At 42.3% G+C, this 25,379-nt stretch overlaps 1 protein-coding gene across 1 annotated transcript in view; it reads left to right on the forward strand.

Moving 5' to 3' along the window:
* The first annotated feature begins 14,755 nt into the window (after positions 1–14,755).
* LOC119653447 (trehalase) overlaps positions 14,756–25,379 on the forward strand; it is a 196,209-nt gene continuing 185,585 nt past the window's right edge. The window contains exon 1 of the mRNA XM_038058042.1: positions 14,756–15,014. Coding sequence (XP_037913970.1) covers position 15,014 — 1 coding nt within the window. The 5' untranslated portion in view covers positions 14,756–15,013. The remainder of the gene's footprint in view (positions 15,015–25,379) is intronic.

Raw genomic sequence — 25,379 nt, forward strand, 5'->3', positions numbered from 1 at the left:
GAGTCGACTAGGCGGTGATGTTGTGCGTCATGTACGTGGTTGACATGACACACAACATGTCTGCCTTCGATGTAACGAGGAAAGTTCATCCGCTCTACCACAGAATTGGGATGGGGCACTCAGAATTTGGACGCCGGATGTTTTCCAAATCAGTTTTCGTCGACGGCAAAATTCCGGATGCATAATGCGCTTATTTTATTTTTACAAGAGAGATGCGATTTCAGTACCAGCTGTAACGTCGCAACAATTTGAGCAGCAGAACATCTTTCCAGATTATTAACTCGAGCATGGGTTCCTTGCAGAATTCCTAGGAATTTGTCTGCCTCGATCATAGCTTAGATGTGGAGGTTACCAATGCTATATCTGGTAAGCGGGTCGTGATGACCTTTGCGGATGGCTTGGATTCGACACTTGTCTAATCCAAATTGCATCCGAATATCACGGCTGAACATGCCTACTATTCGCAACAGACTTCTAAGTCATCAGTACCAGCATACAAGTTGATGTAAGTATATCAAGTGTGTCAGCTCGCACTTAGGACGTAGGCCACATTTTATTGCAAAACCATGCCCTTTAGCATCATTCAGTGGCAATGAAAGGGGGTTCAGTGCCATGCAAAACCAAAGGTGACTGGAACGAGTCCCCCTGCAAGATGTCCCTCCGTACACGGATAGGCTCTCAGGTATTGGCACCCTCAGATACGCACCAAAAAGGTGGTATTCCACCCTTCCATGGCTGTTGCCAAAAACTTTATTGGTCCGGGATCAATGCGATACAGATGTGGGACATCGATTCGCCAGATATACAAGATACTATCGAGAGCCTTGACATAATCGATATAGCAACTAAAGAGATTTTTGGCCTGTAGTTGCTTGTTCTACAACTACCGAGTCGATAATGAGTTGCTCTTTGCGACCTCTTGACCCAACTCGCAGCCATTCTGCTCTTCGGATAGAATGTTGTTGGTCTCGAATGCGTATTGACCCTTCCGCTAATAATGGAGGTTATGAATTTGTAGAGTGCTGATAAGCAAATAATCGGTCTACACCGTGTCCTTCTTAGGGAGCAGGTAGGTAATTCCTGTATTGAGGAAGGGTGGAAATTTCTTAGGCCGGCTAATGATCTGACTTATGCTATGAGCCAGCCGACTGTGTATATTGGTAAATTTTTTATACCAGAAATTCTGCACCCGATCCACACCAGAACCGCTCCAGTTCTTCGACCGGTTTATGGGCGGTCGAACTTCCTCTTCGGTATCATCCGCAAAATGCATTTCAAATGCCGATTTGAATCAGCCTAGCAATGTCCTGCCTTAGTAAGTCCCGCCGACGTTCCAGACGAATTTACCATGGTAAATCTCTTTGGTCACTCAAACCAATAACGCGAAAGTGAATCTTCTGACCGTCCAGTCCGATAGCCGTAACTGAACCATAATACATAAGGGATTGGGATTGCAGCAATAACATATCAGCACATAGCCGAGATGTAATCTCATCATTGATTTGAGATAGAATTCTCTCAGTTGCTGGAGATGCATAAAGCCTGGGAATACCTTGTCTATGTAAAGGATCCAATTTCGAAAATTATATACACAGCCGAGACTTCAGCTGGACGGTGAAGGATCGACTCTTGGTTGTCTGCTTCGGCGATGATCTCAAGTAGAACACGTTTTCTGATGCCAGGTTGGTGTCGCTACGAGTAATGAAGCTGCGACCCGCTTTACAGTCACGTGCGTGTATTGCGGGAAGCCCTCGAAGAATCTCGGGTGCAACAAGAGCCGGTAAGGTGTCGTACCCCCGGCGTTATTTCTTAATAGGAGCGGATGATAAAGAGGTTCATCTTCTCAGTCCACTTCATCTGCTGCCTACGCGAACCTGCTGAAGTATTTGCCACAGATTGTGACGAAACAGCTGCAGTAGGCGGAACATGCACTTGCCACATGATTAGCGGTTTCGGCGCCGCGCTATCCATTACAGGAGTCCGACCTAGTCATCAAGTCAAACAACTTCCGCCCGTTATCCATACCTGGCCTTAAATTCCTCCCTCTCCTCCTTTTTGGGTTTGCATTTTATACCTAATTGCCAGGTGTGATGATAGCTTCCTCAGTAAAAAATCCTCAAGAATGCAAAGTACCTGCACTTTCCTCGCCTAACCCCTGGGACGGTTCGGTGGCATATAGTCATTCAGACTGAAGTTATCAATTTCTCCTCCTTTCACAACCTTAGGACCGGGTACAGCGGAGTTCAATTCTTTTCCTATTTTATTTTCTTATAATTTAATTTTCATTTAACCTTTATTATTTTTCAATTTTGTTTGTTTTGAATATACTTTAACATGAATTTTAGCTAAATTTCTTTAATTTGCGACTTTCTGGTTCCTTATTCCTTTCTAAACCCGCAACTCTCACACTAACAACGAGCATCTTCCAATCTAATGATCTAAGGATGCCAAGGACGGGTATTTCGAAGGCCGCGCCTCCCAATACACCTGAGCGCCACCTTTCTAGGTTTTTGAGACCGTTGTCTCCGGTCCCTCAGAATGGTCGTTCACCATTTCCCTTCCCATTTCCGCATTACTATACTTCTATGCGGAATATAATCATAAATATATTATACAGTTAAAATTTCAATTGAATTGGTGGAGATTTATTCGAATTGTGACTGCAGTCTCGAGTAAAATTTACTTTAAATTTTCGATATGCTCGCATCGGACCAAGAGGATATATTTTCTCGACCTCAATCCATTGAGTATATCATTCTCAAGGTATTAGACTTTTTTCGGCAAAAAAATGGACAATCCATGTTTTGGAATTTGTACATTGGCCTAACCTTACTCCCTCGTTCCTTAGAACTTGGCGTCAAAGCTAACGTCTGATTCGGAAGGTACGTACTAATCGACACCTTTCATTGCCCCTGGTTACAGGTGCTCAAAGCTGGCGGTGAGGAAGACGGGGCGGCAACCTTGTCGGCCAAACCAAAACCAAGTGTCCGGGGAGAACCTCCATAGTGGTGGCACCGGGAGACACTGTACTCACTTTGGATTGCCGGCCGTGATGCAGTAGGCGAATGCTCCAAAGGCCTAATTAGGGCGATCAGACCCGAGTCTGCACGTCTGAAGTGGCAAATTGGTCACGAAACCTCACCAGGGATATACTGGAACCACGGAAACCGAGATAGCCGCTGGACTCTCATATTTCGGGTGAACTCCCGTTGTATGTGAGTACAACTCGGTTATTTGCGGTTGACCCCCTAGTGGGAGCTTCATGGGGGTTGTTGGTTTTGCTCAAGCGAGAAGAGACCTTCGGGCCTCGGGGTACCGTACTCCTTAGTTCGGTAGAGATTTAGGTAGGTATTTCATCCACCAGTATGAATGCTAAGCCATGCACTTGGTATAGACTGGTAGCGTTGTTGCTTGTCTCAGCGGGGCTCTAATGGTGGTCATAAAATCAATCCGTGTCTTAAGAAGACCGTGGGATTAAGCCGTCCAGACAGGTGCTCACGTTAAACCCTCAAGGACTCACTGCCCATGGCTACATTTGGTAAACACCATTTGGCACCCTCCTTTTGCATATATGGAGGCGCCCCATCCCACTTAAGGGGGTCATTCCGGGTGTCGGATTCGCGGAATCGAATTTTTTTTTGCATCAATTGTATCTAGATATAGTGTAGAATATATGGGCAAAGTGATTTTTTGATATTTGGAGTCGTTCGGAAATTACAGTTTTAAACACATGATAAGTCGCATGCCAGATTTATGTGGATCGCCGTAATAAAGCTCGTATTTATCGGACCGAATCACGTTCGAATGATTTCGTTAAAGGACAATAATTGAAGCCGAGGCTGTACATGTTTTTCTTCCAGAAACCTAAGGTTTATGGATTAGGTATAGCAGATTAATGGTCAATTAAGGTTTTATGGCTAAAAATCGCATTCTACTTTTTAAATGCGTTTTTTCTCGAAACCGCCTGTTAAAAATCGGCTGCCACTATAGCCCGAAATCTATCAAACGAAATTCTTTGAAATTTTCACAATTTGTTCAGAACATAAACTACAATAATTGCGATTCGTTCAGTAGTTTTTTTTATTCATTGAAGAAGCCTTAAAAAAACACCAAAATTCGCAAAAAAAAAGTTTAACACGGCACCAAAACATTAGCTTTCAATATTTTTTAATAATCCTAGTTTGCGGACTGTAGTTAAGTGGGTACGTTAAAATACCGTTTACTTTTTTCTTTAAAATGATTACAGCGCCCTCTAGCGTGGCAGTAGAAAAACACCTTTTTTGAAGATGCGTGTATAAATTGCTCTGTATTTCAATAACCAACTATGCAATCGGGGTGAAAAATTCGTATTTGTACCTTTATCCAGTTCTTCACAAAAAAATTCTAAAAATAGGCAAAAAAAAACGGCCTTCACACGGGATGACTTCCTTAAGGGGGTCATCCCGTGTGTCGGGTTGGAGAAATCGATTTTTTTTTTTTTGAATGAATTGTATCTATATATAGTGGAGAATATGTGGGCAAAAGGATTTTCCGATATTCCGAGTCCTTCAGAAATTACAGGGTTAAACAGGTAAGGAGTTTGCAGCCGCGGCTAGAGTACTCGATGAGAAAGAGCATCGAATCTTTTTTTACCTGGTAGTTTTTTACCTGAGCCTTATAAATTTGAACACAGGTATAAATGTAAAAAGATGAAAAACCAATCAATCGTCTAAACTTGTTTGCTGTTTAGAATAAAAAGGATAATCCAGTCTAGAGTGAGCACTGAAAGGCGTTCAAGTTATACTCAGTTATATTTTACAATAGTTACAGCGCTGTTTTTGTGTTCAGTGATTTTTTTAAATGAATCGTACGAAGGGAGATCCCTTTAACGTTCAACGTCATGCTCGCACTAAAAAACGAGTATTTCATGGGAATCGATAGTTATCAGAGAAGAAAAAGGACTTCGCATCAATATCAGCAAAGAAACTTTTAGCAAGCATGAACATGGATGTTCCAATTGCGACAAGTTTTGTATATTGTATATTGGATTTTGCTGGAGTTTTCTCCGGTATTTCTGCAAATTTCTGTAAATAATAAAATATACGTAGTAGTAAAAAAGGAATGCGTAAGACATGTCGAGAAAAGAATGGGAACGCGGCTTAGAAATGCAAAGAAGAATCACAAAGGCATTGGTGGAAAAGGGGCTGGAAAACTTACTGATAAGGACCTCACTACATTTTCTGGGCTAGCTATTCGTCGACACGTAAATTCGATAGAAGGAATGAAGCAAGAAATTTGGGAAACTTTCTTCCATAAACATTCTACAGACGAAAATCCTCAGCATCAAAATTGTCCAGCAAGCGAGGACAGTTGGTGCAAATGGCGCAAAGCGGATGCTGAAGGAAAACTGGATAGTTTTCACCACGAGAAGGCACCTTTGACTAAAGGAGTTCAAACAGTCATCAAACCAATCTATGAAGATTTGTCACGAGATGGTCTCTTGAACAGATGTTTAGGAGCAGAGACCCAGAATAACAATGAGTCGTTAAATGCATTGACCTGGATTTTCGCTCCTAAACACCTTCATTCTGGGACCAAGGTCGTAGAAATAGCCACTTTTCTGGCTGTAATTATTTTCAATGAAGGATTCAATGGCATTCTCAAAATCCTAGTGACAATGGGATGTCAAGTTGGTCACATATGTCAGGTTTATGCCGACCGCCGTAATGAAGCCCGAATTTGGCGGTCCAAAAGACGATCGACTGACCTCGCTAAAAGAGCCACAATTGACACCAGAGAGCAACAATCGACCTTACAAGACTTTTTTGAAGAAACGGAGGGTGCTCTCTATGGACCAGGTATAGCAGATTAATGGTGGGCTAAAATTTTACTGTTGATAATCACATTTAAATTTTCAAATGCGTTTTTCTCGAAACTGCATCTTGAAAATCGGCTGCCACCATAGCTCAAAATCTATCCAACCAAATTCTTTGAAATTTTCACGGCTTCTTTAGTACATATTTCTACGGTCCGCAAACTAGGATAATTGCAATCGGACAGGTAGTTTTTTTTTTATTCATAAAAAAAGCCGTAAAAAAACACCAAAATCCAAAAAATTAAGTTTAAAAGCCCACCAAAAATTTACCTTTTAATATTTTCCAATTATCCTAGTTTGCGGACCGTGGAATATTGTCCACATTAGAATGCCGTTTAGTTTTTTTTCCTCAGATGAACACAGCGCCCTCCAGCGTGGCAGCAGAAAAACACCTTTTTTTGGAGATGGGTGCATAAATTAAGACCTACTCCGAAAATTAGCTACGAAATCAAGCTGAAAAATTTATCACATATACTAGAGATATCAATAAACATATGGTGAAAAAATCACGTTTCTATCTTTATCCAGTCCTTCAAAATAATTTTTCAAAAAAGGGCAAAAAAAACGGCCTTCACACGGGATGACCCCCTTAAGATCAACCTAGAACAATGTCATTCCTTGCATGCATGCGAGTTCACAGTTCAAAACTATCCACCAATTCGCGTCAACAGATATAGAGGTTAAAGAAGTGTGACAGACAGACAGAGAGGCGGTGAACCGATTTGAATAAGGTTTTGTTTTCCCTGAGCCCTTAAAAATAATAGTAGTATGTTGTTAGATTGAAAAAAAAAAATTCTTACCATAACGAAGAAATTGTTGGGCATCCATCCATCCATGATCAGATAGAAAAAGACGATCTTAATAATAGTGTATATGTGTGTGTATGAAGAAATAGTACAGAAGTTATATTCGTTCAATCAATAAAATAATTTTAGGAATACAAGTGTACATTGGTAAATGAGAGTGTAAAGTCTCAGACACTATCCTGTAATTCCAAATGGAGGAAAGGTTTCAGCTGGATTTGGTCTACGGTCGTCATAAATATTCCTATTAAAATTTATCCAAACGTTTATTCAAATAATAATTGAATAACTTTTGTCAAGCATTCTTAACAAGTCAAGATTATTTGCTGGTTTTGTGTTTAAATTTCCTTCTCTATCTTTTATATACGAGTATATCCACATCTGCAGATATATGCAGATATTTGCTCAAGAAACTCTAGTGTGGGTTCTAGTAAATAATGTAATTTGTCCAATCATTTGGTTACCCATCTTACGGGGTTAATTACATCATTAAAAATTCCACTCAGGCATGACCTAAACTTACTAATCAGATCAAAATTCCTTAGACGATTCCTCCATAACTATGTAGACTAAGAAATCAATAGGTAGTGCCCCACTTTCTATGTCCGCTTTATGAAACATGTGCTCCGCACGTGTTTGCCAATCTGCCAGCTACTACAATGTCTTCCTGAAATATGCATAATTAACGCCCATTTGTTCGTTTAGGAGCCCAAGGAGCAATTTCCTCGTTATCTGAGAAGTACCATGAAGTATTTGATTGATTGCAGCATCTAAGTGTCGAAGCGTGGACTGACAGATTGGAATCATTGCGTGCTGTTTCGCCACCACCCATGTTTTCATAAACACTACTCAGCAAGATTGGCATCTGAACCAAACAAAACCGTATGAAAAATTTCACTTCCCTAGTTTCGCGCACACCGCGGAGCAATTATTCAAATTTCCAACATTTGGGGCGCTTCGTACTAAACGCCGAACTAGTGTTTGCACAATGTGCAAATTGCCAACACCCATTTCAGCTCTCGCGCCAGACGGCGGAAAATAGACTCGATTGCTCCTATCTTCAATGCAATGTTCAGATAGAACCAGGATGTCATCGGCAGTCATAGGATGGGCCAGCCTCAGACCTATCGCGATCCTCGACGCGCTGAGGAGCGACCTTCTTTTATTCTTTATTCTTTTAGTGATTTGCATCTCAAATGCATTAGCCACTCACATTATTCTGCAGAGTAAACTGTGCATCTGTAGGATGAGAAATGCGCCTTGTACTGAAAACTGAGCCATCAAAATTGCACTTTGTGTGAGAACAGAAAGTGAAAAATAGAAAATTGACAAATTGCCACTTGCCAGATGCAGAGTAGACAAGTCGCATGACTTCGTCCGGCAATTTTTCCTTTGAATAAAATTAGAATAGAAACCAAAAAAGCCGACGAGAAACAAAATGCAAAAAATGCTGAAGTCCTAACCAACCAATCCATTTCTTCGCCTGTCTTTGGCGTGTGACGAAATAAAGTTCTGAAAGGAATTCAATTTGCATTATTTTTGGCCTTTCTTTGCCATCGAGAAGAAGATTGATGGTCCGCATTTCTTACATCATATAATTGCCGGAGCTTTTCAAATTTCACGTGTTTTTATTGGCGTAACGACTCACTTTAAGGTCAGAAATTATATTGAAGCCGAAGTTCATTTGGAAGATAATGGATGGCTCTTGTGGTATGGTCCAAAAGTATGTTGGAAATGTTTATGGGGACGTGGTAACGAATTAATTACCATGGAAAGTAATTCGTAAAGAACTCATGGGGGCTGTGCCTTCCCATTCTCTGGTCACAGCTCATTCTGTTGTCCTTGCAAATTGAAATTTTAAGTAGCCAGTGATGTTGAAGGTAAGAAGATATTAGCTTATTAAAATGTGGTGCTGCTGCCAACTTTTGTATTATACATCGCGTAATGGAGTTGGTAACGATTATGCTATCTGATGGCTTAAAGCTGGCCGCTAAATTATAGAAGATTTTGCTAAGCACAATTTCCGATTCTCATAGTGAAATAATGAGTTTTTTCATGTAATAGTCCCTAGGAGAGCAGCATTTTGTTATAATTATTATCATCATCCATAAATCCAATGGAATAAAATCAAAAGTTTCAATATTTCTGGTAGAATTTTCTCATCGTATCTAGACAATTATTTAAAAGAAATGACTGGTCACTTTCTTTGCAAAGTAAATACAAAGGTTAAACTTCCAGATTCAATTCCTTAGCAAAAAGCCATAGCAAAGGCCATTGAACGGTGCATTGCAATTTGAAGGTTGAAGGGGTCCGTGTTCTGAGCTGATGCGAACTAAAAGTTCAAATAATCATATAGCAAAAACATCCTGAGAATTGGGACTTAATAATAGACTCAATACACTCAAAGTTTGCCTTGCTACCGCAATGTCAAAATGTCTCGGGTAGTGACTGATATCACGGCTTTGACCTTCGGCAATCCAAAAGGATTGATTTCTAGAATGTGCACAAGCTCCTAAACAATAGAATTGAAAGCTCCCAGAATGCTCGCTTTTTCCAAATCGTCTAGGCTGGACATTCTTCACCTAGGAACCCGTTTCTGCAAGATTCCGGCTCAGGATAAGGATATTTCAATTATAGTGGAGAAGGATGCTGTTTATGAGCACTTACACGCAGCTGTCCGGATGGCTCAAGTGGTTAGAGCGCTGGGCTGTCGTAGCGGAAGGTCGCGGTTCAAATCTCGCTGGGGGCAGAGGAATTTGTTATCGTGATTGGATGTCGGACACCAGTCGACTCAGCTGTGAATGAGTACCTGAGTCAAATCAGGGTAATAATCTCGGGCGAGCGCAATACTGACCACATTGCCTCCCACAGTATACTGTGGTGTACCGTTACGGTCTTGAATGAAGTGCTCTAACACACTTCAAGGCCTTGATCCAATATGGATTGTTGCGCCAACGATTATTATTATTATTATTATTATTACACGCAGCTCAGGAGAGGCTTCCTAAAGTGACCTAGTGATCATGATGGGTTATTAGAATGCCCAGGTTGGCTCTGACAACACTTTGCTCGGACATGTGACGGGAAAACACGGTTTTGTTAACCATAACGATAATGGTGGGAGATTTGTAAGTTTCCACAGACTCCACAGACTCGTCATTGGTAGCACATTGTTCGAGCACAGAACCTGCCATAAGCTCAGTTGGGTTTTAGGTATATTTCGGAATTGTCTTATAGATGTGTGTAAGACGGGAGACGCTGACGTTGGCCTCGACAGGGATTACCATCTTATGACTGCTTACGTCCGTTTCTGTATTGCGTCCACCAGTTCCCGCAGGGCTGGAGAACTGTGACCCCCAAAGTTCAACACCGAATGCTTATATGATCCAGCTGTTGCTTGGTAGAGAAAGAAATTTTGCTGAAGAACGATACACTAAGTAAGTCACCTAAGAATATCGATGAGAATTGGACAGCCATCGAAAATGCTCATTTCTCGAGAGCGTCACAAAATCTGGCTTACTAGAACCCTAGAAGCGATAAATGTCGTCAGTTTGATAGACTCGGTAGAGATTGGTGGGAGATTTGCGCAGATAGTTGGTTTCTTTTTATATTTCCCATTATAACAAAGTTGATAAGATCATGTATTTTACGCCGACCAGCTGGCCAGTGGGTTGGATGGCCGTTCGATAATACATCGAGTTCGCAGTTCGTCGATATAGCAGCCCGGAGAGCTTTGCGTCTAGGCGAGATTAGTTTCGAACCCCAATGCATTTGTTTGGCATTGAAGTCCCCAGCTACAATAAATCTTCTACCAAGCGAGTTGAAGAAGCTTACAAACTATTCTGCGGAGACGGTAAATCTCGAAGGGCAATACACATTAGAAATTGTAACCGGATCCCCCGATTTTTAATGAGCATTCCTGAATCTCGATGACCTTTTCCATAAGGGTGCTTAGTATCTGTAAATTTGTAGCCGGATATCATAAAATTATATTTGTCATTTGTTTGCGAGAAGGCTTTGGAGAATCAGCGTCTAGTTTTGCATTATTTCTTGCATCATGTTTTCCGTTCATTCCGTAAATTGGTTCAAGCTTTGAATGAGTTGTACCATTGTAGATTCGAGATTAGTTGCTGATTCGGTACGCTATGTTGATCCGGGACGATTGAATTTCACAAGGTCAGCAGGTGTTCCTAGACAGAATTCTGTTCATAGGGTATGAAACAGTCTTTGAATTTAGATCGCATTTTAAGGGTCTTTTGGTTGGGAATCAGGATCTTTGCCTTACTTCAACGTATACCGGACATCTCTTGTGATTCGCAGTGTGTTTTTTCCCGTAATTACCATATTTTTTGGCAGAATGATCTTCCTTGTCTAATGGGCCGCATATGACGCATACACATGGAAGTATACAGTATGATTTGATGTGTCCGAACTTTTGACAATTAAGGAAACAAATAAATAAATAAAGTTCCATTTTTTCGACGGCGAATGGGGTATCAAATAAAAGGTGTTAATTAGTACTTTTCGAAGCCGGTCTTAGTTTTGAGATTTGGTAGAAACGGGGGGAGTGGGGAGTGGGAGGGGTGGAAAGTGGTGATTTCTTTAACGGACCCATTCTTAGAAACTACTCAACCGAAAAATCTGAAAAAATCATGAAGCTGCCTCTATATGGTGCCCAGGCCTCAAAATACTCTCCATATCAATATCTGTTCAAATTAAGTTAATAATAGTGTATTACCATATTTTTGGGCAAATTGAGTAAAACCCCCCTTAAGTTTACCCCAGAGTTATAAAGTAGCTCAAAGTTGCCTTTACCGTGTAAATTTACAACCCAAAGTACTAAATCTGACATGCTAAATGCATATTCTTAACGGGCTACGTACAAATGGGTTAGTTCTGCACTCAAATATGCTCCCAGGAGAAGCAAACAAAACCTTTCATGCCTGAAACGCCCAGCTTCCGGTTTCCCGACTTGTTATTTCATTCAGGTTGTTCAATATTACCGAAAAGAACTTCCAATCACTACTAAAGGAGGTTTATTTTAATTAAAAAATTATCTGGATGTATCTGATTAAATTAAAATTTAAGGAATTTAAGTATAAGCTAAGCCTTCACTTTATTTGATATTAATCAAGTATTACTACGTTTCAAAAATATCTCACGCTCAGCGGTGAACTATGTTGTAGAAAATACTTTCTGTTTACAGCGCGTGTACACTGGCGCGATGCAAAACCTGTTAGTATTAACTGATTAAATTAAAATTTGTTACATTTGCTTATTTCATATAAAGGAACATTTTGGCAAATAATTACGCAGAAAAACGATGAATTTTTTTTTCTATATATAGGACAACCACTCTAATGCACGTATATAAATTGATCGTACACATATTTCCTATTTACTTCGTGGACAAAAGCGTACATATGACATATACAGTACGCATATTGAATACCGATAGTTTAATGTATAAATATAACTATCTGAATTAGGCAGTACTCCACAGCTTCAATAGTATATGTGTACATATAAATACATACGTATATATGCCTCGAGTAATTAATATTGAAATATAAATGAGTAAAAGCTTAAAACGAAATGTTTCCCTGCGACACCCCCGGGTGTGACAGAAAGGCAGACGGACAGAAAGACACCGACCAGATTCTATTAAGGTTTTGTTTCACTCAGGTTTTTCCTCTGTTCGCACGACTCCTTGCTCCACTCACGAAAAACGATGTGAAGACGTTCCATGTCTTCAACGCAAATCATACTCGCGAAAACAACCAGAGAAAAGGAGCAGGGAAAAACGTGCCATTTTGAGTCATTTAACCGTTGTCGCCCAAAATACAAAAAAAAACGGGTCTGCGGGCCTGAGATCGCAGGTCATCCTCAAAGGCGCAACAACCGGTATCCGGTCTAGGCCTGCGTTAATAAGGAACTCCAGATATCCCCTTTTTGCGCCGAGGTCCACAAATTCGATATCTTAAAAAGCTGTCTGGCGTCCTCACCTACGCCATCGCTCCATCTTAGGCAGCGTCTGCCTGGTCTTCTTTTTCTACCATAGAAGGCAAGTCCCCTCTTGTGCAGTAAGAGCTTTGACCCGATGGTGAGACATTTCGATTGGAACAGTTTTTGTAAGCTGAAATATATCATCGTCGGAGCTGGCATCGGTTGTGATTTTCGACCCTAGAGAGGAGAAATTATCAACGGTCTCAAAGTTGTATTATCCTATCCTTATTCTTCCTATTTGACCAGTGCGGTTTGATGTTGTTGATTGGCTGGTTTTTGGTGCTGGCCTTGCCACCATATACAGTGTATTGCCTTCATTGATGTGCAGCCCAAGATCTCGCACCAATCGCCGCCTGCTCGATCTGGATGAAGGCAGTTTGTTCGTTTCGGGTGGTTCTTCCTATGATGTCGATATCGTCAGCATAGGCCAGTGGTTGGGTGGACTTAAAGAGGATCGAACCCCTTTGCTTTCACCCCAGCATCACGGAGGGCCTCTTGCATTTACCTCACGGACTGTTTCTCCTATACTTTGTGGTGGCAGTATTTGCCCGTCGTCTTCAGTTGGCGGGACCTCCAACTCGCCGATTTTCTGATTGTTATTGGTGCAACCCACTAATATTCACGGGGGCTGCAATCCGAATAAAACGTAGTTTTTATTGTATATGAAATCACTAAAAATCACAACACACAAATTTTTCCCAATTTTTGTCCACTAGCACACATTACTCCCAGAACAAATCTATTGAATTCCCCGCTCATCCATTGGGAACACTTCTCCCTCCTGCAAACTTTCCGCCATCCTCTTCTCTCTCAAAAAACTTCCCCGCCGTGTTGCACGGCAAAGCAAAGCAGTCCAGCCACAACGACAAATTTCCTTTCCGTGGCCGAAACTTGATGACTCAAATTTAAAATTTGCATCTTAAAACCTCGAAAACGGACAGGAAATTATATCGATGCTTATATACTATATACGAGTATATTATACTATTATACTATGCTTCCATTGTCGAACTTTGAAGTTTCAGTAAGCAATGCCTAGTATGCGTTGTTTCATGACCAAAGTTAATTTGTCATCACCGACTGAGCCGCCAGAGCCGCTTTAAGAATCAAAATACTTTCTCCAGCGGTTTCTAATATTATGAAATATCTGTAGTAATTTCACCCCCATATTCAAAGCGAAAAGGTAAGTGTATCATTAAATTGGTTTATCTCTCCCATTACCTGCAGAAAATCCGTACTTTTCGCAAATATATAAAGTCAGAACAAGGTCTGCCAGATTCAGCAAGTCCCTATAAACAGAAAATGAATTTCTACGCCCCGAAAGTTAGAACCACTTATTCTAATTTCAGCGAATTTGCTCTAATTTCTGAACTTTTCTAATCTCTGCGAGTTCTAATTTTCGAGCGGCTACTCAATAACCTCACATTTGATGAAATTATGCATTCGAATATAATTATTTTTCTTGAGGAAACACAACTAACTAAATTAAGCTGTAGTTTCCGTAAATGTAATATAAGAATGTCAGCAATTGTATTATGAGAATAATTTGAACTCTATTTTCCATCTTGAAGCTTGCATGACGTCACAGTCCTGCAATGCCATCTATTTTCTCAACTAAATCTGAATTTCGTCGGTGCTTGACTAGAAACCGCAGCAACCATTACTGACTGAGCTTAAAGATATGTAAGTTTGAAAAATGTTGGAAAGCTTACTAGGCCAGAGTAGATATTCTGTAAAGGAGGTGCGTAAATATTACGTTCAGGGAGGAGAGTATATGGTATATTCGCAGGCGTTACGGATGTAGTGGTAAGACAATTTCACGGAATACCTGTTAGGCCATCATGCAAAGTGGCTGCACCGAATTCTTGTTTGGAATTTATGCTATGAAAATGCACTGGCTCTCACCAGTTTAGGAAAGTAAAAGTGCATGCTTGCATGCATCGTTCTCTCGCCGGCGCTTTGCTCGTTAAGCATGCAGTCGCCTCCATGGGATTCGGTTATTTTTGATGCCAGGTCTATAGTTTCTATGCCCGTTAATTCCAAAATATTTTTATTGTGCTTTATCCTCTCAACGTTCACCTTAAAGCCGAAAGTGTAGTTTTGTCGATCCTCACAAGTGTCCAGCACGGGAGCGCGTCAGTACAGTAATTGCAAATTATACATAGTTTCGAATGCTGGCGCCCTCCGGATAAAATAAATGCAATTGCAAAACGCATTGGTGGCGCTTAGTAACTAGATATATCTACAAGTGTAATTTTTGGCGCCATAGGCACGTGTGCGCAGAACAGTTTTGAGTGTGAATTTTATTTTCTTCATTCTATTGGGCAGTCTTAGAAGTTCTGGAACCAAAAGTAAGTTCGAACATATAAGTATTTGCGCACAAGCGTTTATTACATTGAAATGCAAGTTTATTCCCTTAATCTGTGCAAATTAAAACATTCTTTATTTATCTGGTTTGTTGACACGCGGGAAGGCGCGTGAATCACAATGTCGGAGAGCTTTTGCAATTGTCACGCTGCTGCTGCCTTCCATATGCCAAGTCATAAGCATGCACACTGGCAAATAACCGAAAGCGACGCGTGGGCGTTAGCGATTTAAACGAATGAAATACACAAATAAGCAAAATAATTGTGTAGGCGAACAGGAACGTGAACTATGTTATATATCAGGAAATGAAAGAATTTGACCTCTTGCATCAATGTACGCTATCAGTTCTGTTATTTCTCGGTACTCCATAATTTTATTGGCAAGTGACAAAAATCATTTCATTATTGTGTACAGTTTCTATGGTTCCTGAATTTGCAGCAATCCGTTGACTCCATCTTGCTAGAAACCTCCGGCCTCAAATGAGCCCAGTTCGTTGTAATTTTATGTAACTCCACTGGTTGTGAGCGGAATAAGTGACAGTCACACTCCCCAAATGAGTTCGAAAAGGTCTTGTTGTTTTGAAGTATCTATGTACATACTAAGTGGGTAATACAGCGAGAAAACGCAGATGATTGTATATTTCCGAGCGAAATCCTACTTCACTCGCAGCTTTGGCGAAACGCCTGGGGTAACCCATTCTTTTTTAATTTTGGATTCTTAAAAGGTCATACCCATCATCCCTTATAATAGATACGTCGAAAGGGAATTGAGAAGGGAGCCATGATTCTGCCCAAGCCCGAAACCAAGGAATTCTAACAGAACTGGTGGGAAAACACGAAATTTTCGCTGAAAACACGAATCCAAAATACTTGCCATACTCATTTATGGGCATGTGGCTTTCACTGACCGTGATATTCCATGAGCTCAGTCATCAAAAACGTTGTTTTATCCAGATCCAAAGGGAAACCGTATTGTGTGAAACATTTATTCTGCTTTTGAGCAATCTGCTCGAGATCAGCTTTTTTGCGACGTTGGGAAAACATCATGTGCCTTAGGCAGTGTTTAGGATATTGGACATTGTATGTCCTACGTGACAGTGTTCAATGACAAGAAATAATTAGTGGTGAGAGGCTAATTCCTTAATGAACACCATCAGAAACCCGGAGTGGATTTGATTTACCTACTACACTTTGAACTTTGCTCCTCGGATCGTAGTCGAACGGCTTCTTCTCTTTGCCAAGAAATCGAAATCGAATGGCGTAGGGTGTATTGTGCCAATGGTTGCAGAATTCACAATGAGTACCGTTTTCTTCACGGCAATTCGAACAAAGAATATAATTGTTAAAAATATTTTGAAAATTTCACTTCCTTGTATGAGATAACAACCGAATCGAAGGGCAATATAAGTATTCCGCTCAGCTGTTTCCTCTCATTGTGCTCAATGCTCATTGGGTTTCAAATTCTAGCGTGATCAGCTGCAAAGTTGTCATATCCTGTTCCTTCCCTCCTTTTCTTTAATTTAATTGTCACTTCAACTTCAAAGGTCAAACGGTAGTATAGGTTCCAGGGCGAAACGTAGATTGGTATCCACGATGTAGCATAAAACGCGGGAAACGCGTGCTGGACCAACACCAACAGTTATACTACCAAACCCTATCTCCACTTCCACGTGTTGACCGCTGGGAGCTCTTTCTTAACGAAAAGCTACAGACGGAGAAGGATAAAGGCGAGTCTCGCGCGCTTAAAAACGGGACAAATTGTACCTACTGGTCCTCTACCTTGGGGGTTGGGTAGGGCTGACAACCCTACACGGAAAACAACTCGTTACGAAGTCACTAAAGGAGCCTTGGACTGGGCTGACAACACAACCACGAACCCGGCAACGAAAACGGAGCAACGATTTGCGCATTTTCGCATGGAACGTGCACTCCCTGTACAGACCCAGAGCTGCTCAGCAGCTAGCAGATACCCGAATAGCATTGCAAGAGGTGCATTGGACAGGGACCGGTTTCCTGGAGAAGAGTCACTACGCCATATATTATAGTGGTCATCCAGTAAACCATGTGCTGGGAGTAAGTTTCCTAGTCAGCCAAAAAATGAAACCTGCTGTTATCGGCTTTGAAAACATTAGCGAAAGACTATGCACTCTGCGCTTGTGAGGCAAATTTAGAAATATAAGCTTGATTAACGTTCAGGTCCCCACCGAGGAGACTGCAGAGTCAGAGAAGGATACCTTCTACGAGGTAGTAGAACGAACCCTAGAAGTCTGTCCCAGATATGATATCAAAATCATACTTCCGGATTTTACCAGCCAAGTAGTGGCGGAGCGCGTATTCAGGCGATACGTTGGCTCCCATAGCTTACATCAAAATACAAATGATAACGGACTGCGGATTATTCAATTAGCAATGTCACACGAAATGGTTGTTGGAAGTACCTGGTTTGCGCGGAAAGCAGTCCACAAACATACATGGGCCTCTCCAGACGGGACCACTTTCAACCAAATTGACCACGTGTTGATCCAACGCCGTCACTTCTCAGCCTTGATGAATGTCAGAACATATAAGCGGGCCAATATAGACGTTGGCATGGTCCTCCTAGCTCGAATAACAACCCGGAATAACCTCTGACAATCAGGTGAGAGTGAATACTGAAACCATCCACAACACAGTCCTCCGCAACACCTATAAGAGGGAAATGGGTGCTGCAATAACCGCTGTCAACTGAGATCCTGGAGAGGACGCATCAACAAATGATCTTCACAATCACCTGAAGAACGTAATCATAAATACGGCCACAATCATACTAGGTCCCAGCCGCAAAAAGAGTCGCAACAGCTGATTTGACGATCAATGTAAGCTAGCAACGGAACGGAAGAATGCTGCATACCGAGTAATGTTGCATTTTCGCGTGTACGCGCAGAGGCTTATCACGAAACAGTCCGTGCAATTCATCGGCTTAAAAATCATAAGTCGCCAGAGGCCGATGGAATTACAGTCGAATTGGTTAAATATGGAGGCGATCACAAATGGTTCATTAATTTGTGCTCAAGGTGTGGGACAGCGAATCAATGCCTGACGACTGACAAAGAGGCATTATCTGTCCCATATATAACAAGTCGGAATACCGGAAGCTCGTGCTTCGGGTATAAAGGTTTTGTGTTCATCTTATCAACGCACATTTTTCTACCCGTATACAGCTACAAAACTACGAGGCATACGTACATATTACAGCCGTAGATGTTACGCTCACCCTAAACAAACAAACTGCCTATTTTCGAATACTGTACACATATAGGCACGTATATAAATTGATGGTACCCATATTTCCGATTTACTTCTTATATCTATCTGAATTAGGCTCTACCCGCAAAGTTCATTAGCACGCATATACTATATACCTACATACAAACATGTCTGGTTGGAGTAATTGATATATGCAAATGACTAAGAAACTAAAACAAAATAATTCTTTGCGACCTCATTCTTAAGAACTCATTTCGTTGTGGTATTGACGAAATGATATGTCATGATGACGTCATGCAGGTTAGGTGTAGAGTGCATGAAATTCACGAAACATGGTAAAGTTTTACCCCCTATAACTTTGTTAATAATGGTTGGATTCAAACTTGACCAAATTGTGCATTATATTCTTCATTATACCCATGCCAAATTTTGTACTTCTGGGATGAACATAAGGGGGGTGCCGGGTAAATTTCTAAAATGTGGAAATATACTATTATTAACTTTATTTGTGTTGGATAGGTTCTGATAACGAAACCTGTTACACTTTTTGGGGGTCATATTTTGAGCCCTCACTCCCCTATGTTTCATCCAATATCAAATATTGAACCAGTTTCGAAAAGTACTAATTGAGACCTTTCATTTGATACCCCACATGGCCATATTTTATGAAAAAAAATGTTGCACCCTCCTTTCACATGTATGGGGAGCCCCCCTTAAACTTAACACAAAATGGCGTCAGTTGCTGCATGTAAAGGGAACGGCAGATCACATACTCCTACCAATTTTCGTGACAATCGGTTCAGCCGTTTCCGAATAAATCGGCTGTGACAGACAGGCAGGCAGACAGACAGACAGACGGACAGATAGACATCGAATCGATTCTAATAAGGTTTTGTTTCACACAAAACCTTAAAAACACTATCAGCGACGGAGACGGTGTTACGTTTTAATTTCCTTGGCAATATATGAAGGATTATTTCGCATTTTTAGCTATAGAGGAATCCTCACATAAAATGAACAAAATCTTTGTACCCGAAGCGCCGAGCTTCCGAAACAAATTTCACACACAACAAATTTGGGAAGCAGCAGCATTGATTGATCCGATCGATGCAGAAGGTGTGGGAAGAAAGGCCATATTGCCAGAGAGTGCAATAGGGACCCCAAATGCCTATTGTGCGAAGTAAAACAGGGACAGGATCACCGGCATATTGCCGGAAGTGGTAAATGGCCGGAATTTAGGAAGGCGCTCACTGCAATGAGAAAATGAGGTTTATTGAAATAAACCTGAATCATTGCAGGGTCGCTCAGGATTTACTTGAGCAGGCCACGTTCGAATCTGAGATGGAAATCGCCATCATAAGCGAACCGTATAGACACCGTCAAGTTTGACACTGTCTGAATTCGAGCAAATGCTTGATAATCTTGTTCTCGACGCGAGGGGACGTAGTCCAAAGGTGATTGCTGGTGATTTCAATGCTTGGGCCCTGGAGTGGGGTAGTAGGGAATAAAATGCTAGGGGGCGCAGTTTATTAGAAGCTTTCGCGCAGATGGACATAATTTTGGCTAACAAAGGTGCTGTAAACACCTTCCAGAAAGTGGGTCAGGCTCGGTTGTAGACCTGACCATTTTCAGTCCTTCGCTGGCACGTGGTATGTCCAGGTGCGTCAGTGAACGCTACACCCACAGCGATCACCAGGCAATCTTCTTTCAGACATGTGTCGGGCTACAGACCAAACAGCTATCATGCTCGAAACCGAGAAAGATTCCAGGCTGGTCTGCAAAATCTTTGGATGAGGAGATCTTCATAGAGGTGTGGTTAGATCAGCCTGATAAAGCAGGCACCTCTACGGAAAGAGCTGTCCGTCTGGCTCAATGCATTGCCAAAGCGTGTAACGCGTCCATGCTTAGGTGTTCATTCCCCAGTAGAAGACCAAACTACTGGTGGAACGATGAACTGACCGGTCTTCGATCAACATGCCACCGAGCCAGAAGAGTGGCTCAGAGGGCGGTAGGTAAAGTCGAACAGGGGCAAAAAGAGCGCGCAAAAACCTCAAGCTCGCCAACCAGCGAAGCAAGAGGGAGTGCTTTAAGGAGCTCTTCTCAGAAGCGAACATAAACCTGTGGGGGAATGCCTACAGAATCGTGATGGGATGATTAAGAGGCCATTCATTTCCCGGGATCAGGGGATCACGTGTCCCACCCTCTTGCTAAAAATCATCCAGGGGTTATTCCCCCAGCAAGAGGAGAGCACCGCCACATTCCAACCACCTCTGAATGTGGCGGCAATTCCTCCAGTCACCAGAGACGAGCTGTTGGATATCTGCGGTAGAATAGGAGATAATAAAGCGCCGGGCCTCGACGGAGTAGTGAATAAGGCCCTTAAGCTTGCGTGAAATCCAGACCGGACATATTCGCTGAGTTGTTCCAGGCGTGCATGTCCGAGGGGATATTTCCAGTGGCATGGAAGCGACAGAAGTTGGTACTTCTGCCTAAGCCAAGTAAACCATCCTCATATCGACCCATATATCTTTTGGCACGATGGGGAAAATGTTAGAGCGGGTAATCTATAATAGATTACTCCCGGTTGTTGAGAGCCAAGGCGGCCTTTCAGATCGGCAGTATGGGTTCCGTTAAGCCAGATCAACCATTGATGCCATCAAATTGGTTACTGGCTTGGTCGATGATTCAATGCACGGAAAGGGGAGTACCAGCAAATATTGCGTGGTAGTAACCCTGGATGTGAAAAATGCATTCAATTCGGCCAATCGGAATCTAATACGGAAATCTCTGGCGAAGGTTGGTATTCCCGCCTATCCCGCTGCTATCGTCGATAGTTATTTAACTTAAAGGAGGCTCTGGTATGACAACGATGATGGACCCCAGGTGTACGTTCTTTCCGCGGGTGTCCCGCAGGGCTTCGTATTGGGCCCACTACTGTGGAACATCATGTACAACGATGTACTTAATCTTCCCCTTCCGGGGGAAGCCACAGTGGTGGGTTACGCTGACGACATAGCACTGATTGTTGACGCACAGCATCTCGAAGATGCTGAGTTATACTCAAGTGAGGCAATCGGTGCTGCTAAAAGTTGGCTAAAGAGCTCTCGTCTGATACTTGCGGAGGAAAAAACGGAAGCGGTCCTCATCACTAAGCGCCGGAAGAGAAATTACGCCTGTATTAGAATCGGGAATCATATCATCACTTCCAAGCCGACCATCAAATACTTGGGGGTGGTGTTAGACAGGAAGCTTAGCTATAAGCAACATGTGCGGTATGTTTGCGGCAAATAATCCACTGCAAGTATGGCCCTGGCAAGGATGATGTCGAAAGTTGGAGGGCCACGGCATCCCTCTAGGTTGCTTATAGCCAGGGTGGTGACCTCGATCATGCTCTATGCAACCCCAGTTTGGAGGGAGGCGTTGTGAATATCAGGGAACGCTACCAAAGTGAGTTCAGTCTACAGGAGAACAGCCCTGAGGGTATGCTCTGCCTTCAGGACTGTCTCAGATGATACAGCATTCGTCGTTAACATTGACATTTTGGCAGATGAGATGACGAATGTACATAATGCGAAGTCTATCTCTCTTTTATTGTAGACGAAGAACGTCGAAAGGGAGAGATCGCTGAATAGATGGCAAGAGCGTTGGGAACGCTCGGGAAAGGGTCGGTGGACACAGAGGCTCATCCCTGCCATTAGGGAGTGGTTGGAGAGATGGCACGGTGAGGTTAATTATAATTTTACTCAGTTTCTCACGGGGCACGGAGGATATCGCCAGTACCTGTTCAGGTTTAAACTGGATACCTCACCCGACTGTCCAAACTGTGATGGAGTCCCAGAGGACCCAGAGCATGTATTCTTCCACTGTCCAAGGTTTGTGGAGGAAAGGAGGAACCTAGATGAGACTCTAGGAGAGGTGCTCGTACCAGATAATCTGGTGCGAAGAATGCTAACATGTCAGGAAGACTCGGATGCGATCAACTCCATGGTCGTATCTATCCAGAGCAAACTGCGAAAGGCAGAGGAGACCAGAAAAGCGCGGTTACGTACGCCGCGTAGAGACGAAAGGGGACTAAGTTAAAATGAGCTGACTCCGCCCCGTAATGTAATACCGTACGGTGGTTCCACGGGGCTTGGAGGGAGTCGGGGGTGGTTTTAGTGGGTAAGAATCCCACACGCTGACGTGTCCAGGCCAGTGTCTTTTGAAGATTTCCACCTCCTCAAAAAAGAAAAACAAGTCGGAATACCGAAAGCTCGCGCTTCGGGTATAAAGGTTTTGTGATCATCTTATGTAAGAAATTTCAACGCACATTTCTCTATCCTTATATAGCTACAAATCCAACATAATCAATCCTTCAAACTACGAGACATACGTACATATTACGCTCACCCTAAACAAACAAACTGCCTATTTCCGAATACTGTACACATATATGCACATATATCAATTGATCGTACCCATATTTCCAATTTACTTCTTATATCTATCTGAATTAGGTACTACCCGCAATGTTCATTAGCACGCATATACTATATACCTACATACACACATGTCTGGTTGGAGTAATTGATATTCACATACAAATGATTGAAAAACTAAAACAAAATAATTCTTTGCGACCCTATCCATAACAACTCATTTCGTTGTGGTATTGACGAAATGATATGTGATGATGACGTCATGCGGGTTGTAGAGTGCACGAAATTCACAAAAAATGGTAAAGTTTTACCCCTTATAACTTTGTTAGTAATAATTGGATTTTCTTCAAACTTGACCAAACTGTGCACTATGTTCTTCATTATATGCATGCCAAATTTTGTACTTCTGGAATGAACATAAGGGGGGTGCCGGGTAAATTTCTAAAATGTGGAAATATACTATTATTAACTTTATTTGTGCAGATATCGGAACCGGATATATTTTGAGGCCTAGATTTCGTAGAGATGCACCACTGTGATTTTTTTCAGATTTTTCGGTTAGATAGGTTCTGAGCACGAGACCTGTTACACTTTTTGGGGGTCATATTTTGAGCCGTCACTCCCTTATGTTTAACCCAATATCAAATATTGAACCAGTTTCGAAAAGTACTAATCGAGATCTTTCATTTGATACCCCACATGGCTTCATTCTGTAAAAAAAAAAATTTGCACCCTCCATTCACATGTATGGGAAGCCCCCCTTAAACTCAACACAAGATGGCGCCACTCACTGCATGTAAAGGGAACACCAGATTACATACTCTCACCAATTTTCGTGACAATCAGTCTAGCCGTTTCCGAATAAATCGGGTGTGACAGACAGACAGACAGACAGACAGACAGACAGACAGACAGACGGACAGACGGACAACCTGAATTCGTTGAGCTGCACATGCAATACAAGAACGCGAGGAAAAAATTGCAAGTAGCTATCACGAAGAGCAAATCCGAACATTTCAAGCGGATGTGTACCGAAGCTGATTCTGATCCATGGGGTGGCGCCTACAGGTCTGTAATGTCATCACTGAAAGGCAAGCGCTCCCCACCGATTACCTGTCCAAAATTACTACAAAACATAGTGGACACTCTCTTCCCAGAGGATGTGAACTACACAAATCTGCCTAAAGTGCATGTAAACCCCGACGAAATCCCTGAAGTGGTAGAAGAGGAAATTTTTGATGCAGCAAGCAAATTGGCTGAAAATAAGACCCCAGGGCCAGATGGAATCCCGAATATCGCCCTGAAAGTGGCAGCCAGGTCAGCACCAGGTATGTTTGCTAAAGTTTTTACGGCATGCCTCAGAGAAGGAGAATTCCCCGAGCAATGGAAGCTGCAAAAGTTGATACTTATTCCGAAGCCAGGTAAACCATTGGGAGACCCCTCCTCATATCGACCGATATGTTTGGTCAATACCATTGGTAAACTATTTGAACGAGTATTATACAACAGGCTGCTCGCTGTTGCGGAAAAGGAAGGAGGCCTATCCGACAAGCAATTCGGGTTTCGTAAGGGGAGATCAACCATCGATGCAATCAGCATGGTGACTGGCCTGGCTCGCGCTGCAATACAAGATGACAAATGCTGCGCAGTGGTGACCCTCGATGTAAAAAATGCTTTCAACACTGCAAAGTGGACGAAAATCGTAGAGGCTCTAACCAAACTAAAGGTTCCAAAGTACATTGTACGCATCGTTGTTGCATTTCTTCTTGGAAGAAGATTATATTGCGACTCGGACGATGGAGAGAAATTATTCCCAATGACGTGCGGCGTACCACAGGGGTCTGTCTTAGGTCCCTTACTGTGGTTAATTATGTACAACGGAGTGCTGAAGCTACGCCTTCCTAACGGCGTGACAACTATTGGTTTTGCGGACGATATCGGGGTAACAATAGTGGCAAAACGCTTAGACGATATCGAAATCTATGCAAATGAAGCGATATGGGAAATCAATTCCTGGTTGAAAAAGTCCGGTCTATCACTTGCTGAACATAAAACGGAACTAGTGCTAATCAGCAAAAGAAGGAAAGACACGACCGTGAAAATTAAAGTTGGTGGAAAAACAATTTACTCCCAAGAGTCGCTTAAATATTTGGGAGTAATGATTGACAAAAGACTCAACTTTAAAAAACACATTGAGTGCGCTGCAACTAAAGCATCTTCCATCGCTGTAACGATCTCGAGGATACTACCGAACATTGGTGGACCAAGACAAAGTCGACGTCGTCTCATTTCAAGGGTAGTTAGTTCCGTGCTACTCTACGCAGCTCAAGTTTGGGCAACCGTTCTGGAAAACAAATCAAACTGCGGAAAACTAGGAATGGCGTATCGGTTAAGTGCACTCCGGGTATGCAGTGCATATCGGACAACATCAGGAGAAGCGGCATATGTACTAGCAGGGATGCTCCCCGTAGACATCTTGGCGAAGGAAAGTCGGCGACTCTACGACAAAACGTATGCAGCTGGAGAGTCTAGCGCATTTCGACGGCAGCTGGCACGGTGGGAATCTATCGAACGGTGGCAACAGCGATGGGACGAGTCCCAAAATGCTCGTTGGACATATCGCATCATTCCGGATATTCGGAGATGGTTTGAACGAAACCATGGGGAATTAAGCCACGAGCTAACA

Source organism: Hermetia illucens, chromosome 4, assembly GCF_905115235.1.
Source record: "Hermetia illucens chromosome 4, iHerIll2.2.curated.20191125, whole genome shotgun sequence".
Taxonomy (NCBI): Eukaryota; Metazoa; Arthropoda; class Insecta; order Diptera; family Stratiomyidae; genus Hermetia; species Hermetia illucens.